The 17,739-nt window shown below is 40.9% G+C and overlaps 1 protein-coding gene across 1 annotated transcript in view; it reads left to right on the top strand.

Moving 5' to 3' along the window:
* plppr5b (phospholipid phosphatase related 5b) overlaps window positions 1–17,739 on the top strand; it is a 164,870-nt gene that overhangs the window by 7,416 nt on the left and 139,715 nt on the right. Inside the window, exon 2 of the mRNA XM_037694412.1 lies at window positions 10,492–10,567. Within this exon, the coding sequence (XP_037550340.1) occupies window positions 10,514–10,567 (54 nt within the window). The 5' untranslated portion in view covers window positions 10,492–10,513. The remainder of the gene's footprint in view (window positions 1–10,491; window positions 10,568–17,739) is intronic.

The following is a 17,739-nucleotide window of genomic DNA, read 5'->3' as shown; positions in this document are numbered from 1 at the left end:
ATGGACAGACCGATGGATGGACAGACAGACCGATGGATGGATGGACAGATCGATGGACAGACAGATGGATGGATGGATGGACAGACGGACGAACAGACCGATGGATGGACAGACAGACTGATGAACAGACAGACAGATGGATGAACTGACGGACAGACCAATGACCAGACTGACAGACCGATGGAAGGACAGATGGACTGACAGACAGACGGATGGATGGACGAACAGACCGATGGATGGACCGACGGACTGATTGATGGACAGATGGACAGACGGATGAACAGACCGATGGACGGACATACAGATCGATGGATGGATGGACAGACCGATGGACGGACGGACAGAGGGTATTTCCAATCCCCCCTTTACACTCCGTGATGGAGACAAAAAATTATTTTTTTTGAATGAGAAAATTATAATTAATAATTATAATTATTATAATTTGTATATAATTTATAATAATTGTTATTATTTATATGAAGACAACATGTGAAATGTTAAAATAGAACTGTTAAAAGTTAACATTTAGAAATTAACTTTTACATCGTAGAAAAGAATCTGGTGTCCCAAGGATTCAATAAACTGTTGTCTTGGGACTGTCACTGGTATCGTCTTCCACTGCAAACTGGTTCTTGGCGAGGGACAAGAATAACTTCTAATGGGCCACGACTAAAACAGATTTAACAACCTGAAGCCACAATACCCTGCATGGACTGAAGACTCTGGGACCTCAGCTGTGAGTCAGGCCTTTGTGGGACTTGTTGAAACCAAACAATCTTCAGATGGAAAATCTGTTGGTAACCTTACAGCTTATTGAAATTATGCTTCATTTCTTGTAAAAACGGATTTAATGTAAAGAAACTGTCTAAGATAAATAGGCAGTGGCTGACATGAAGGAAATATTCCAGGTTGTCCAGAAGACAACCTCTTGACACAATCTAGTTGTCTGACACAATTTTTGTTTTTTTGCAACCTTTACAATAAAGAAGGCAACAAAATCTCAAGATACATTTTGTTTGTGTATATTGCACTATAATCCAGTTGTACTTGTAAAGGGGCTGCAGGTGGTCAGTGCTGTGGTCTTGTAATCCTGAGGTTGCGGGTTTGAGCGCAGGTTGTTGTCAGGAAGGGCATACAGCGTAAAACAATTGCCAAATATTTCATTTGAGTTTGCCTGCTGTGGCAACCCCCTGAAGAAAGGAGCAGCTGAAAGAAACTTAATTTTAATTATATCCAAATGTTGTCAGTCAGCCATCTTGTGGAATGCTTGGATGCTCATCCTCTTCCTTGCCTTGTCATCAGACTTTGCAAGAGATACACTCACAACAATATTTAAAGCAGGGATTAAAGCAGAAAAAAAAGTATTCGACCACCATTATTCTAGAGGACCACCAGGCATCTGTGTTTCTGTGTGGACTTTGTGTGCTCTGCTTGTATTTATGTGGGTTTCCTCCAGTTTCCTCACACAGCCCAAAAACATGCATGTTAGGCTGCCTTCAGGCCCAGGCTGACCTTACAAATGAGATCTGTGATTTCACTGCGATTTGCCTGGTTAAATAACCATCCATCCATTATCTTCCGCTTATTTTGAAGTTGGGTCGTGGGGGCAGCAGCTTGAGCAGGGAGGCCCAGAAATCTCTTTCCACAGCCACCTCTTCCAGCTCTTCTAGGAGGATTCCAAGGCGTTCCCAGGTCAACCGAGAGACTATAGTCTCCCCAGCATGTCCTGGGTCTTCCCCGGGGGTCTCCTCCCAGTTGGACATGCCCCAAACACCCCCCTAGGGAGGCGCCCAGGGGGCATCCTTAGCAGATGCCCAAACCACCTCAGCTGGCTCCTCTCGACGTGGAGGAGCAGTGGTTCTACTCGGAGTCTCTCCCAGATAACTGAACTTCTCACCCTTTCTCTAAGGGAGCGACCAGCTACCCTGCGGAGAAAACTCGTTTCAACCGCCTGTATCCGCAATCTCATTCTTTCGGTCACTACCCAGAACTCATGACCATAGGTGAGGGTAGGAATGCTCAGAGTGGTGTCTGATTTTAATCTTAAACTGACCACCTCTACTGCATCATCAACAGGAATGCACGTGAAGAGTGATGTGACATCTAAAGAGACCATTGTTTCATCAGTCTCCATGATGATCAGGTCTCTCTTGTGAATGAGTCCTCGAGGCTCAATGGGATTTACCTATCTAAATAAAGGTTGAATTAATGGCATCCCTCACCTTATCCACAAAGTCCATGGTGTTCTGTATGTGGTGTATATGATTAGTCTGAACTGTCATGTTGCTTTATCCAAGTTCTATGTCATTTAATTGTGACGAACATCTCAACTCTGTGCCAGAGAATGCATCAAATGTTAAAGAGGTATGGAAGATATTCATTCATTTATTCATTTTCTTTACTCACTTTTCCATGCAGGGCGTGGACATGTCTTCAGTCATATTACAAAGACAACCGAGACAACAATTCAAACTCTCACTCACATGCAGGACCGGTTACCAACAACCAGTGATGGACCAAGTACTCAACTCTAGTACTTGAGTAAAAGTATTTATACTCATGGTCAAATCGTACTCAACTACAATTAAAAGTAGCTCAGTTCACTCAAGTTAAAGTACTGAAGAACTTACTTTTGAAAATACTTAAGTATTCAAATGTACATGCATTTAAAAATACTCAAGTATTCAAAATTCAAAATACGGACTGCTGTTTAATACACCATATTATTTTACATTATTAGTGTTTAGTGCATATCATAGATCCTTGTATACTGTTTGTTTTTACACTTTATATTTTTGCTTTTTGTTGGATGTAACTGGGACCATGTGTACACATCCACCTCATGTACCACACGTGATGCGAATGACAATAAAGAACCTTGAACTTGAACCTTGAAAAGTACGAATTATATTTTCTAATATCAGTACAGTGCTGTATTATTTTAAGTGATTTTACAGAACATTGTAACTCTCTGAAACCACCTGATGTTGTAATGACACGTAGAACCACTCTGCTACATGGCAACACCACATGTCTTAATAAAACCTGTAAACTACAAATAAAATCTTCTCTGCTCTACATGTCTGTGGAAAGTCATGGCAATCCCCAAAACGGGGGTGTCCAGTCAGTCCTGGAGGGCTGGTATCCTGCATGTTTTAGTTCTCTCCTTGGTCACTACACATCCTCAGCACGTCAATGTTCTGCAGAGGCCTGCAAACATGCAATCATTTGGTCCAGGTGTGTTGATCCAGGGAGAGAGCTAAGACATGCAGGATACTGACCCTCGAGGACTGACTTTGGACACCCTGCAAAGTTGATGCACATTTAGTCTTTTCCTCAGCTTCAGTATTCATACACCACATTGTGTGTGTGTAAAAGTGCACATGTTGACAGCAACAACTTAACACACTTTAATTCAAAGTACTGCCATACTTAACATAGAAGCTTACAAAACAGTGAATGTTCTGCACAGATGAATCTAGCATCATACCTGAATCAACAACTGGATAACTGCATTTAAGGAAAGAAAAACAGCAACAGCATATTACAAAGCTGAGTAAAACGGAACAAGAAGCTCCTAGAAATGTAGTGGAGTTGAAAGTACAATATATGTATTTGAAATGTAGTGGCGTGACGTTCCCCAAAACACAAAGACTCAAGTAGACACTTAGAAAATGTACTTGAGTACAGTACTCAAGGTAATGTACTCCATTACTGTCCACCACTGCCAACAACCCTAACATGTCAGAGTCTTTAGTCTTCAGTATATATTTACTTCAATAAATATTGCAAGCTCTGCGTGATGTCATGTGGGTGACTTTAGGGCTGTAGACTGGTCACATTTAAGTTTAATGGTGTCCCATTTAAATTATAATGTGAACAACAACACAAAAAGTCTACACGGAATCAGAACAGAGCATCTGGAGTGTGAAGGTAGCCTCATTACTGTCCTCGTTTATCCATAAAAAGTAGATGAATAAAATATTTATTCAGCCAAAACAAATGTTCTTTCTGTCCCGTTATGGATCAGAGGACCGTCCACCCGTCCATGCTTATTTTTAGTATGATAACTCAAAAACACACTGCTGTTTGTTAGCAAAATATCTCATAAACCACTCAATAGACTGTCAAAAAACTTTGAACAAATAATTATTTAGCATAACTCTGAACAATTCAAGCTGGCCACCACCGTCAACTAACCAGAGACAATGACTGAAACTCAGCCAGTTTTACTGGTGGCTTGAATTAGATGTGGTAGTAGCTGAGCATCATCATTTTACCAGAATGTCTATAACTCATGGTCATTTCTGAACAAAGCCCTGATTTTAGTCAAACACTTCATCGTGAAAGGTGGCCGGTGATATACATTTATTCAAGAAAAACTTTCAACGGTGAATGTTTCTGAATCTTTTTCACTGAGATGCGTTTTTCTTCGTTCGTTGTTCGTCTCTTAACTCGTTCTGCAACTTTTGTTCAATTTCAACAATTCATGAATCCAGTGGTGGAGAAAGTACTCAAATATGGCACTCAAGTAAAAGTACAAATAAACAGACAAAAATGTACTCTAGTAAAAGTAGAAGTACCACATTAATATTTTTACTTGAGTAAAAGTAAGTAAGTACTTGAGTTTAAAAATACTTAAAGTAATAAAAGTAAAAGTACTTGCTGAATGTATCACCTAATACAATGGTCTACAATATCATCAAGTGTGCCTACTGTATGTATATTTTCTGTGTTGCGTCATTTTAATGAACGATGCTGCAGATAATACATGTTTTTATCATGTTTACTCCGTGACACTGTTCACTCTTGGACTTGTGATTCTGTGCATCAGAACTTCAGGGATGACCTGCAGAGTTAAATATCATTAATCAAAATAAGAAAGAGGAATGATTATACCTTTGAAAGTTTTTATTTAACACAAAGTAAAATCAATTTCTGCTTTTTCAGCAATATTTTTCTTTTTTAGCATTCTTCTGTTTTGTTTTGTTTCTCCCGTAATTTTGGCTTCCTGGGAGTCTTTCCTATAGTTTCACATTTTTATTATCTTTTCAGCCTCTTTCTGCAAATTTCAGCTTTTTTTGTGTATTTTCCACTGCTTCTTTGTTTATTTCAGCTAACTTCAGTTTCTTTTTGCTAATCAGATTTTTTAAACCGATTCAACCTCTCTGCCTAATTCAGTTTATTCTGCTAATTTCTGCTGTTTTCCTGCCTTCAGCAAATGTCAGCTGTTCAAATTTAACTGACATTAACAGTTTAGAGATGAAACATTTTCAGCTGGTTTCAGCTTCTTCAGCAGCTTTCAGCTAAAATCATTCCGCAATAAACATTCATGCTGCATTCGCACAGGAAATGACATTCCTCTGGTTTGATTCTGTATTTTCCAGAGACGGATGAAAACTCTGCGTCCAGACTGAAACTCCATTTTGGATCATCAACCTGATATTAGCTGTAGTCCAGCTCCAGACATGAAGGTCTGACAGATAGAATCGTGTCTCCATCTAGGGGTAAACAAACTGAACCACACATAAATGAGATCTTTGCAGGCTCTCAGTGCTTCATGTGTTTGGTCTCAGCCGGAGTCTGTACATCTTGGAACACCCCGACTACTGCGCTCATAAAGTAGAAAGCTTTACAGCTCAGCAACGGTTCTGGTACTGATCCAGCTGTGGACTTAGTCACTGAAGGATCAACGTTTTCACAGACAGGCCTGTAGCGAGGTGAGATCAGGTAAACTAAGCCTTTCTTAGTGCATGCTCACAAAAGAGCTGTGAAAGAAATACATTTGTGCTAAAAAAAACAAATGTAACTTCAAAAATGTACACAGAAACATTTGTTGGTACCCTGTAAGCTCTTATAAACAAGACAATTTTGTTCAAAGCAAAAAAAAAAAAAAAAAAAGCCTGATGTATATCTGCATGCCTTTAGTGTTGTGGGCACAGTTCTGCTTATCCGCTAACAGCTAATAACAAAGCTAATTTTTGTTTAGCACAGGGCTATTCAACTGATGGCCCATGGGCCACATCCGGCCCGCGGGTGACTTCAGTCCAGCCCACCAATGAGTTCATGTTAAAAAAAAAACCTTTTTTTTTGTTTCTGTGTTTGGTTTTTGTTTATTGCATTTATGATTCAGTGCAATAAAACAAACACATTTTAAAGGTAACAGAGCATTGTAATACTTGGTTTATTTACAGAATTACTTTAATTGCTGAATGTCCGGCCCCTGAGCTGCTGGCTTTCAGAAACTGTGACTCCCTGAGCAGTTTAGTTGAACAGCCCTGGTTTAGCAGATTAATGTGTTCACTAACTTTTCTTAACTGTTAGCGGAAATAGCTTCCGCTGTATAAAATTTCGCCAACTAGCTAACAAAATTCACAAGCTTGTTCCTGTCTGTTGTGGGCGTGTCTTGAAGAGTCTGTTGGGCATGCAGATTGGTCGACAGTCGTCTGAGCGATTAGTGGTTTAGCGGTAGCTTACGCTAATTTTCTTACCTGTTTAGCAGTTTACTGTTAGCAAAGCTAATTTTCTAGTTATTGGAATATGAATTATTGAAGCTAACTTTTTAGTTAGCTGTGCCAGCACTGATTTTGGCTTTTATGTTTGTGAATGTTCCTGTAAAGTGCCCTGAGACAACTTTGTTGTGATTTGGCGCTATATAAATAAACTGAATTGAATTTTCTCAAATGACTGGGGTGGCTAGAGATTAATTTATGGTTGCCAAGGCCACTGTTTGGCACCCCCCAGCTCCACCATTGTGCCTGGTCCAGGATAAAATTGCTGAAAAGCAAAAAAAAAAAAACCTACCTCTGTTTTTTCACACAGTGTAACTCTTACACACTTTAATATCTTGCACCAAAAACATTAAGGTTTACTTACATGCCCAGTTCAATTCATGTCCAGAAAAACACTCATCTCAAAAATTACAAATGTTCAATATTCAAATTCTTCAATGTCGAGGGACATCAGTGTACTACTTGTTTAATTACCTCCAAATAAGTCCAACTTCCGGTAAGATGGCGCCCGTGTACATGGCTTGCAATCCACCTCTGCTGATGGTGTTCGGATTGTTTTTGTTTTTTGCATTTCACATCTGTGACATCAACTCTCTCCTGGTGTATGACAGACAACAACTTTTGGATCTTCGTTTTTCTGTCACTGAAGTTGCTTATTTTGACCATTATCAGCGTACGTCTGGACCCCCCCCCTCCCCCCCTGCTGGTGGACGTGCCAGCTTACCTTCGCTGCGCTCCTCATCTGCCTGCCCGGAGATCTCGCTTCAGACGCCGGGGAAAACGTGCTGGTCAGCTGGTGAAGCTGAAAGCTCTGCACGCTGCATCTTCCTCTTCAGCTGGCAGTCATGGTCTCCAGCTTCCCGCGTGCCCGGACCAGGTAACCAGCGGGAGTTGTCAGTCGTTGCGCAGCTCGGACCGACCTGGAGGGGCTGTTATTGAAAACCTGCAGACATTAGCGCACGCTAACTTAACCATTGCTTTCTCCACTTCGGACAATATCCGGATGTGTTTGGTCAACGCAAGATCTGTTACCAACAAAACTTTTATCCTCAGGGATTACTTTCAACAGCACGATTTGGACTTTCTGTGCATCACAGAGACTTGGATGTCTCCGGGTGAGTCCAGCGCCTTGACGGAATTATTGCCACCGAACTGTCTGTGTTTTAACGCCCCGCAGCCATCAGGCCGGCGCGGTGGTGGATTATTAACAATATTCAAATCAACTTTTGACTGTAAACAACTGCCCATCCCAGTTTCCCACGCCAGCTTTGAGCTGAGCGTCTTTGAACTCGGACATTCACCTCCGATGTTATTTGCACTCTTCTACCGCCCACCTCGGTCTAAGGATTTCATAAATGAGTTTTCTGACTTCTTGGCTGAAATCACACCAAAATATGAGCATCTTTTCATTATTGGGGACTTTAATTTGCACGTGTGCTGTCCTGAGAAGCCCTTGGTTAAGGACTTTTTAGATCTATTGAACTCATTTAATTTAACTAAGCATGTAAACGGTCCCACCCAAGAGCGTGGACATACACTGGACCTTGTTTTAACTCATGATATGACTGTTAATAATCTTGTTATTAGTAATAATGTTTTCTCAGACCACATGCCAGTCAGGTTTGAGTTCACCCTCCCCCATCTAACTCCTAAGTCGTGCATTCCTGCACGTCGCACCCGGCCCATTAACCACTTGACTGCCGCACGTTTCACAGATGTTTATAACTTTGAAATGATCATTCAGCCCCCAGTGTCTCACCACCACTGAGGAGCTGACATCCCAGTTGCACCTGTTAAAACCAAAAAACAAAAACTCAGAGCAGAACCTTGGCTGAGTGACGTCACCAAGGCCGCTAGGCAGCAATGTAGGAGGGCAGAACAAAAGTGGAGGAAAGACAGGCTGCAGGTCTCTTTCCAGATACTTAAAGAGAGTTGGCGCTGTTATCAGAAAACAGTAAAAGCTGCTAAATCAAAATTCTTCTTTGATATAATTACCTCAAACTCTCACAACCCACGGGTCCTCTTCTCCACCCTAAACTCTGTTCTCCACCTCACTGAACCATCACCTCTGGAAGCCTCGACTGAGCTGTGCGACAACTTCCTACATTTCTATGTGGAAAAAATTGCGACCACCCGGGCTCTCATTTCCCCTCCAACTCATGACCCATCCATCCCACCTCAATCTGTAGCTCCATTTGACCATTTTGAACCCATCACTCTATCTTCTCTAGAGCAGGTCATGTGCAGCTTGAAACCTTCTGGTTCCCCCTTTGATGTGGTCCCCCCTCGACTACTAAAGGAGGTTTTTCCAACTCTAGGTCCGTCCATTCTTGATATAGTAAACAGTAGTTTATCCACTGGCGTGGTGCCAAAATCCTTTAAACATGCTGCTGTCCAGCCTCTCTTGAAAAAAACAAACCTTGACCCCTCAGTCGTTTCCAACTTCCGGCCTGACTCCAAACTCCCATTTGTTTCTAAAGTACTGGAGAAAATAGTCGAGTCCCAGTTGAAGTGCTTCCTGGAGGATCACACCACCTTAGAGCTTTTCCAATCTGGCTTTAAACCTCTCCACAGCACTGAAACTGCCCTGCTGAAGGTCTTTAATGACATCTTCAGATTCACAGATACTGGTGATTCTGTGCTGCTTGTCCTATTGGACCTCACAGCCGCCTTTGACACCATTGACCATGAGATCCTCATTGCTAGGTTGGAGCAGTGGGTGGGCATCACAGGATCAGCCCTCAATTGGTTCAGAGCTTACCTCACTGACAGATCCTTTTGTGTCTCCATCAAGGATTTTAGTTCCGCAGAGGCAGAGCTTAAATGGGTGGTTCCGCAGGGGTCCATACTGGGTTCCCTCCTATTCTTTTTATACCTGCTGCCGCTTGGTGCTATTTTCCGGAAACACAACATGCCCTTCCACTTCTATGCCGATGACTGTCAAGTTTACTTCCCTCTAAGACACAATGGTACATGCTCTATTCAACCGCTGCTCAACTGCCTGGCTGACATCAGGGACTGGATGGCTTTAAACTTCTTAAGTTTCAATGAAAATAAGTCTGAAGTCATGTTGTTCCCTCCCAACGACACGATCACAAACCACTGCATCGACCTTTCCACTCTAACCCTGTCAGAAAAACAAAGAGTCACTAATCTGGGGTGATAATGGACCCTTCCCTGAAACTTAACATGATTGTCAAATCATGCTTCTTCCAACTGAGGCGGCTGTCTAAACTGAAGCCCATTTTATCCAAAAATAACCTGGAGACAGTAATACATGCATTCATTACATCTAGGCTTGATTACTGCAATTCACTCCTGTTTGGTATCAGTCAGACCTCCACTGCACGACTACAACTAGTCCAGAATGCAGCAGCCCAATTTTTAACCAGTACAGGCAAAAGAGAGCACATTACACCAATTTTGGTCTCACTGCACTGGTTACCGGTTCACTTTCGAATCCAGTTCAAAATACTCATGTATGTCTACAAATCACTGAACAGTGTCGCCCCCCCAATCTCTCTGATTTGCTACAACCGTATGTCCCACCATGCTCCCTGAGGTCTGCGGACCAGATGCTCCTCACAGTTCCAGGAACTCGTCTTATGCGCAGAGGTGACAGGGCCTTCTCTATAGCAGGACCAAGACTCTGGAACGAGTTACCTCTGCTTGTCAGACAGGCCCCCTCCCTCTCGGTTTTCAAGTCCCGTTTAAAAACTCACTACTTTTCAATAGCTTTCAACACAAGATGATCTGTGTTTTGTTCCTGTATGCTCCACACTGGTTTGTCATCATTATCTGCATCGTTTTTTGTCTATATTCTGATTTACCTCATTTTGTATTTTGCTTTGTGTGTTACCTGTTGTTTTGTCTGTACAGCACTTTGGTTGGCCTTGTAGCTGTTTTAAGTGCTTTATAAATAAAGTAGTATGGTATGGTATGGTATGGTAAATATAACTTGCTGTTTTTTCATTTGCAGATTTTACTGTGAGACGAGCGAGATGCCTTCAAAACGTCTCAGCAGAAGAGAAGTGTACACTTCGCTGGCGTGGGAGGTGAGAATAGTTTCATCTTTCATTTCCTGCTGATCAGTCGTTTCATTTCTTCTGAGAAGTTTTACTGTACTTTTTATTTTGTCACCAAAATGAGTTCAGCTGCTCATCAGAATGAACTCATAGTTTTCCTGAATCAAATCCTCTCACAGAGGCACGTTTTGATGTTGGAAAGGCTCAGTTCGTCAGAATAGTTTGATGTGTGCATGAGTTTGTACCATATCAAAAATATTTAATTAAAAACAGAACGGAATAAGTAGGTTGATTGACTTTTGAGGTCAACTCGGTTCAAGATGGCCACCACGACAAATCTTAGCCAACGCAAAAATGGCTAAAGCTCTGTTAGTTTTCATATAATGAGCCCCCTGTCAGGGCTTAATTTGTAAGCTGATCAATGTCGGAATGCAAATAGCGGGCGGGCCGTCTGAGGGCGAGGGATGACAAGAGAAGAACCTTATAAGTTGTTTAATGACATAAAATATATTTCGTTAACGAAGAATAGAGTTGTAACATTTATTAAACATTACTTCTGTATTTACAAAAAAAACCCACATCAAAATTGTGCTTTGACAAACTCATAGATAAAACTGAAATGTTTTGTCAATGTGAAAGAGGAACAAGGGGGCAGGTATCACTCTCACTTTGAGTTTACTCTTTGTTGCATCATGCGTGCTGTGAGTGACAAGCGTCCAGAGCGTCTTAAAAACAGCAGCAGAGGTGTCGGAGTTATTTATTTATCGTCTCAGCAGCAGAGGGGAGCGACACGGTTCAAGCATGGCTCCCAAAACAACAAGGCGGTCATATTTGTTCATAACTTTATTATTAGGAAGACTGAGAAATACGAGCAGACAGTTGCCGGAACACACCCTATCAAAATAAGAGTCTCATGTAAATGAGTCCCCGAGGCTCAGTGGGATTAACCTGCATAAATAAAGGTTGAATGAAAAAAAAAAAAAGAGTTGCTGGATTTTCTTCCGGCAGGATCCGGCTCAAATTAAGATGCTAAATGTTGATAAAACCAAAGAGATGTTTTTTTTTTTTCCAAACAGGAAGTCTGTCCCAGCAGTCCTTCTTTCTATCTCATCTATGAATGGTGCTCCTATGAGTTTGTCAATTCCTACAAATATTTGGGTATCTTGGTCGATGCACATCTCTATTTTAAGCCTCATGTCAAAAACTTGGTAAAGAAACTGAAAGTTAAATTGGGTTTCTTTTTCAGAAACAGATCCTGTTTAACTCTGAACGCTAGGAAACGCCTTGTAACTGAAACTTTCCTTCCCTCCATTGATTACGGTGACATTATTTACATGAACGCTCCTACAAGCACCCTGCAGATGTTGGATGCTGTCTATCATGGTGCACTAAGATTCATAACTGGCTGTAACTACCGTACCCACCACTGCACCACTGGTTAACTGGTCATCATTAACTTCATGACTCTCTCACTGGTACATTTTCATCTTTAAATCACTTCTTGGTCTGCTGCCTTCATACATCTCCTCCTACATGTCTGCGTGAGTGCAGCTACAGCGTGCGCTCTCAGGACATTATTACCTGCAGTGTTCCCTCAGTGAGAACTGAACTTGGCAAAAGGACCTTCTCCTACTCTGCTCCTGTTTCCTGGAATATCTTACAAAAAGATCTGAAGTTCTTGACCTTGACCTCTCTAAGGGATTTTAAACATCTGTTAAGTTCCTGGCACAACCAACGCAGACATGTTCCTGTTTTTAGTTTTCTACATCGCTTCATAGTATAACTGTTTTTGTTTCATTTTTGTATAATTTTGTTTATTTTATATGCTTTTTTTTATGATTTTCTAATGTTGTTTGTACTTCATCTGTGGTTTTTGTCTGAAACAGGTCTCTATTGTAAATGAGTCCTTGAGGCGTAATGAGACTAACCTGTATAAATAAAGGTTGAATGAAGAAAAAATAAAAATCCAGAAACTCTGCTGCAGTTTTGTGTCTGACCACTAGAGGGAGCGCCAGTTAAAGGACCTGCAAGGTCAGTGTGTGGTTCTTCTGCTGCAGTTTGTGTAAAGTTCTGTTCTGCACTGGACCGGTGCAGTTTACAGAACCTGCACCTGCTGCATGTTACTGTAGATATGCAGCAGGTGTTAGAGGCTGTAAGAGTCCAACCGCTGTCAGTCTCGAACTTGTCATAATCAGAAGATATCACTTCTGAGAGCTTTTTAAATTGCAGGTTGTCCAACTTCCTGATAGCAGGGACTTGTTCTGCAATGATTATGATAAATGGAACCAAATTTTTTTAAGTTCAGTGCCTTTTGTATTTTTAGTTTCTCAGCTTATGAACAACTGTGAAGTTTGCTGCGTCGTCATTGTTGAGTTGAGGAGCATGTTTCTGTCCTTCATCCTCCACAGGTGGACAAATGTCACTAAGCGGTTCTGAAAAAAAAAGATTTAAAGTGTGAAACTTGATTCCAAAGAGTCGGGACTTGGTGTCAAATGTTAATAAAAACAATGATTTGCATATCTAATGAACCCATTTTTTATTAACATTGGAATATAGGAAACATGTTAAATGTTTAAACTATGAACTTGTATAATTGTTAAAGAAATAAGGTGATTTTTAAAGTAGTTTTAATTTTAATGACAACAATACATCTAAAAATACTTGTTTCATGGTCTTATTTTAACCAAACGTAGAAGAACTGATGAGATCAGCTGCTGAAGGTTTTACAGGAAAGCTGTCCCGTTCTTACCTGATGGACGACTCTAGAGCTGCTCAACAGGTCTGAGGTTTGTTTTCTGGTTTATGTTTCCAGACTGGACTGCAAACTGGTCCGTTCAGCACATGGACCCTTCTCCTCTGAAGCCATGCTGTTGTAATGATGCAGTGTGAGGTTTAGCGTTGTCTTGCTGAAATATGCAAGACCTTCCCTGAAATCAGAATGGGGGTAAGGGCCTTGCTCAAGGCTTTGGGTGGGGCAAATGAGAGTGGAGACAGGTGTGGGTGTTTCACCCTTCCCACCAACATGTGGGTCTTGTCGGTCTGGGGGGGTCAAGCCAGCGACCTCGCCTTCTCTAACCGCTGCGCCACCTTAGCCTATTTTTGGGGGTGCTCAAGCACCCCTGAAAATAAAGAAACCATCATTAGAGTTTTGTAAGAAACTCAGTTCTCAAATGTCAGTCGCAAAAATATTGAATAAATTTGGAATAAATGATGACGGTCTTAAACGGTTCACTAAAATCTGATTTTCTTTGTGCACGTGTCAGATCCTCAACGCCACCTGTCAATCAATCCATTAGGCTTGTCAGCAACTGACTAATCGGCCGTCTCGATTTGTCTCGAAGGTGAACGCCCCTGACCTACAGGAGCTCCACCCCCTTTTCCTCCGACAACATTGTAAGGGTTTTTCTATAGGGATGGTCAGAGATATTTCATAACAAAATCATCATGAAATGATCAAATGTTGTCAGTGGGGAACATGTCATTCACACATGTGTTTCCCTGAGACTTTAGAGGGTGGAATACATACAGTAGATATATCTACATGTAAAACACACAAAACTACACACATTACTGGTAACCTTTCATTTAACCATTAATCATTGTAATTATGAGAGAAAATGGAGGATTTACCTGCAGTTACCTTCGTACAGATGAACATGTGGTACGTCCTGTTTATCACTGTTGTATTTTTGCAAATACTGAGGATCTGGCTCAAATTAAGCCCTGGTTGTGTGTCAACGTCAAAGTTGAAATGTGGTCAAACCTTTTTATGAGTGGATGGACCCACGAGGCGACCTCCATGAATCAACTGTGGTTGTGTGTGATAAGACAGTCGATGTCATCAATCAGAGCTCAACAAATCCAACAGTGTCTCTGTTGATCTTCCCCACAGAGTCCATGAGTTTTATTCCACATAGAATCAAAGATATACTTTTTCACCCTTAAATTCAAATGTAGTTTTTTAATATATTTTTTTAACAGATCAAATCTTTTGCAGCAGTTTGGTTGTTCCTTTCTGATTTTTAGGAAAGTCACGTTGCTTCCATACTGAACAAACATCTAATCTGACTGAGACCTGAGCATGAAAAGGTGATCGTGTGAACGTTAACACAACTTTCACTTCATTGTTTTCATGTTGCAACTTTTTGTCTTGAAGGATTTTGGGCTCTAGCTACTTCCATCACTTCAGCCATTCAGTTTCTGAAACATTCAGCTCATTCATTTTTCATCTTTTAGCTTTTAGCTACAGTTTTGTTGGTTGGAGCTTTAAGGTGCTCCTTTGCTCTTTTGGGGTTCTAGCTACTTCTTTGCTAAATAAACTTTTAGCTGTCGTTCCCTTGGTTTGAAGCTTTTAGCTACTCTTTTGCTAAATTTACTTTTTTATTTTTTTTGCTAATTATAGCTATTAGTAACTAGTTAATTTCAGCTTTTTACACAGCTGTTGAAGGTGGATGTATTAAGATACAGTCTCCATCTGTCCATCCGTAAACATGCTCTTTTTCTAGATGAACTGTTGCGTACACTTCTCATCACCCAAGGTCAAGGTCACAAATCAAGGTCAAAGTTAAAATACAAACGTGCTTGTCCAGACCAGAACTTCTGCTCTGCTCAAGATAAATGAACAGAACTGTCAGAAGATTTTGGTCAGAGGTTATGGAGTTATGGATGTATTATTAACATTCTTTTCCTTAAAGCAAACAACCAAGTTGTCTCTCAGAACTCTGTTATCCAGAGGAGATGCCGCGGACTGGGTCTGAAGGTCAGGAGGGCCATGTGAGACTCCAGCTGGCTTCAAGCACACCCACTGAAACCTTGTCAAGCTGACAGGGATATAAAAAGCGAGCGGACATTACAGCATGTGCAGATCATTGTGACTGGGCTTCATGTGCGTACGTTTAATGCATATTTATAATATGTAATTTATTTTCATTTAATTAGCAGAGTGGTCGATATCTGGTCTTACAAGTAAAACATCACCTGCCGTGTGGTTTGTTTGACTAAACATCATTAAGAGCGTTTTCCTTTAACAAAAACTTCATACACACATGCAGCATCACTGGACGGAGTGTCACATTTGTGTTTCATCACCCCAGCTCCAAGGTCAAGATCAAGGTCAAGAAAGGTCTTTGCTTGTCCAGTCCATTGCTATAGGTTGCTATTGAGTAGTTTGTCGACGAGCGTAATATGTGCCATATACAGCACTCTTTTAGTTATTGTTGCGATGATTGTAGGTTTAGGTATTTGTTTGTTGCTTTTATTATTTAGCTTTTGTTTTGATCATCATAACTCTGATCTTCTTTAACAGACTTCAGCAGTCGTTCAGCACTCAGCAATGTATTTTCTGTAAAAATGCTCATTTTCCCAGCACTAATCGTGCAGTTTGCATTCGGAGTATCCACGTTGGTCTCCCTGCCTCTCTTACTTGCCACAATTATTTTCATAGAGGAACACTGGCCTGCAGGAAGAGCCTTCACATCAGTGAGTTGTGAGGAAGACGCAGCATGAATTTCTTATGAATTATGACATGACGGATAAGCCATGGCTGCTTGAAGTACAGATCTTTGAAGTTTCTCCTGTTCTGCTTTGCCTTTTAATAAGTGCTGTTTATTTACACCAGAGCTGAACTCAGATTGTTTCTTCCTCTGCACTGTTCTTCACCATTAGTGCTTACGTTTCTAAATTCTGGGCTTGTATCCGTTCGGAGAAGAAGCAAAAAAAATAACAATAACAATAAAAGCTTCTGATGCCATTTTGACCACATCCATAATTTGGAATTTTTTCACAATTTAAAGGTGGTCAAAAATATAACCACTGTTAATTTCTGGAGTCTACTATATTGATTTTTCATAAGATACCTTTCACATTTCTGCTAAAACAGCAAGCCAGTAAGAACATCCTTCTTGCTTGTTTCTATGTTCGTCTTTTGGTCACGAACATGCATGTTTTCAGTCTACAGCACAAGGAGAGAAAATGGTCCCCTTGTTCTAACATAAGGGAGTGCATTTATTTGCTGAGTTTGACCACGACATAATCAGCATATGCATTTAGTCTAGTTAGTATTAAACTGAGGAGGACCGACAGAGTGGCTGACTGATGGCAGCCATTACTTAGAGCCATCCACACAACGCCACCTGACTCTGCACCTCAGTCAGTTTCATCTATCAATCTAGCCCCTCTGACAGCATCCATTCACAAATCATTTGGGTTTCTAAAGCCTGAGATTTTGTAGAGCCTGAGGTTTCGGGAGCCTGTTGTTACTAGAGCTTGAGGCATCTAAAGCCTTATGTTCTTAAGCCTGAGGTTTCTAGAACTTGAGGTTGCTAAAGTACTGAATTGAATTAAATTAAAGTCCAAGGTTTCTAGAGCGTGAGCTTTCTATAGTCTAGGGTTTCTAAAACCTGAGGTCTCTAGAAACTCAATTTTTTTTTAAAGCCTGAGCTTTTCCAAGCCATACATTACTAGAGATTGGGGTTTCTAAAGCCTTGGATTTATAGAGTGTAAGATTTGTATAGCCAGATGTTTCTGGAGTCTGGTGTTACTAGAGCTTGAAGCATCTAAATTTAAGGTTTTTCCAAGCATGAGGTTTCTAAATCTTGAGGTTTCTAAAGTCCAAGGTTTATAGAGCATGACCTTATTATAGTCTGAGGTTTCTAAAACCTGAGGTCTCTAGAGCCTGAAGATTTTAAAGCCTGAACTTTTCAAAACCATATGTTACTTGAGCCTGAGGTTTCTAGAGATTGGGATTTCTAAAGCCTTGGGTTTCAAAAGCCTGATGTTTTTAAAGACTGAACTTTCTAGAGCCGAAAGTTTCTAAAGCCTCAAGTTATAAAACATGAGGTTTCTAAAGCCAGAGGTTTCTAGAGTTTGAGTTTTGTAAAGTTGGGGTTTCTTGAGCTTGAAGTTTCAAGAGCTTGAGTGTTTGAGGATCAAAACTTAAAAGTGTGTGGAGCCTGAAACCAGTCCATGTTTTTCTGATCTTTTTGCAGAAATGGGGTGGGTGCAGTAACTGGGAAAAGAATTAAAGACCAACCGTTTCAGCATTTAAACGTCGCAGAGTTACAGCCATTTTGGCGTTTACTAAAACTGCTTTGCTGTGGCGGCCAGCTTGTATCACATTGATTACAAAATGTGTAGATGTTCCTCAATATCCTGATGCATCCTCAATAATCCAGGTAGAAAAATCTAACAAGTTAAGTCTGGTC

The sequence above is a fragment of the Nematolebias whitei genome, chromosome 20 (genome assembly GCF_014905685.2).
Source record: "Nematolebias whitei isolate Nwh7 chromosome 20, NemWhi1, whole genome shotgun sequence".
Lineage (NCBI taxonomy): Eukaryota > Metazoa > Chordata > Actinopteri > Cyprinodontiformes > Rivulidae > Nematolebias > Nematolebias whitei.
Note: the sequence above shows the minus strand (reverse complement) of the source record. Positions and strands in the feature narration are given on the sequence as shown.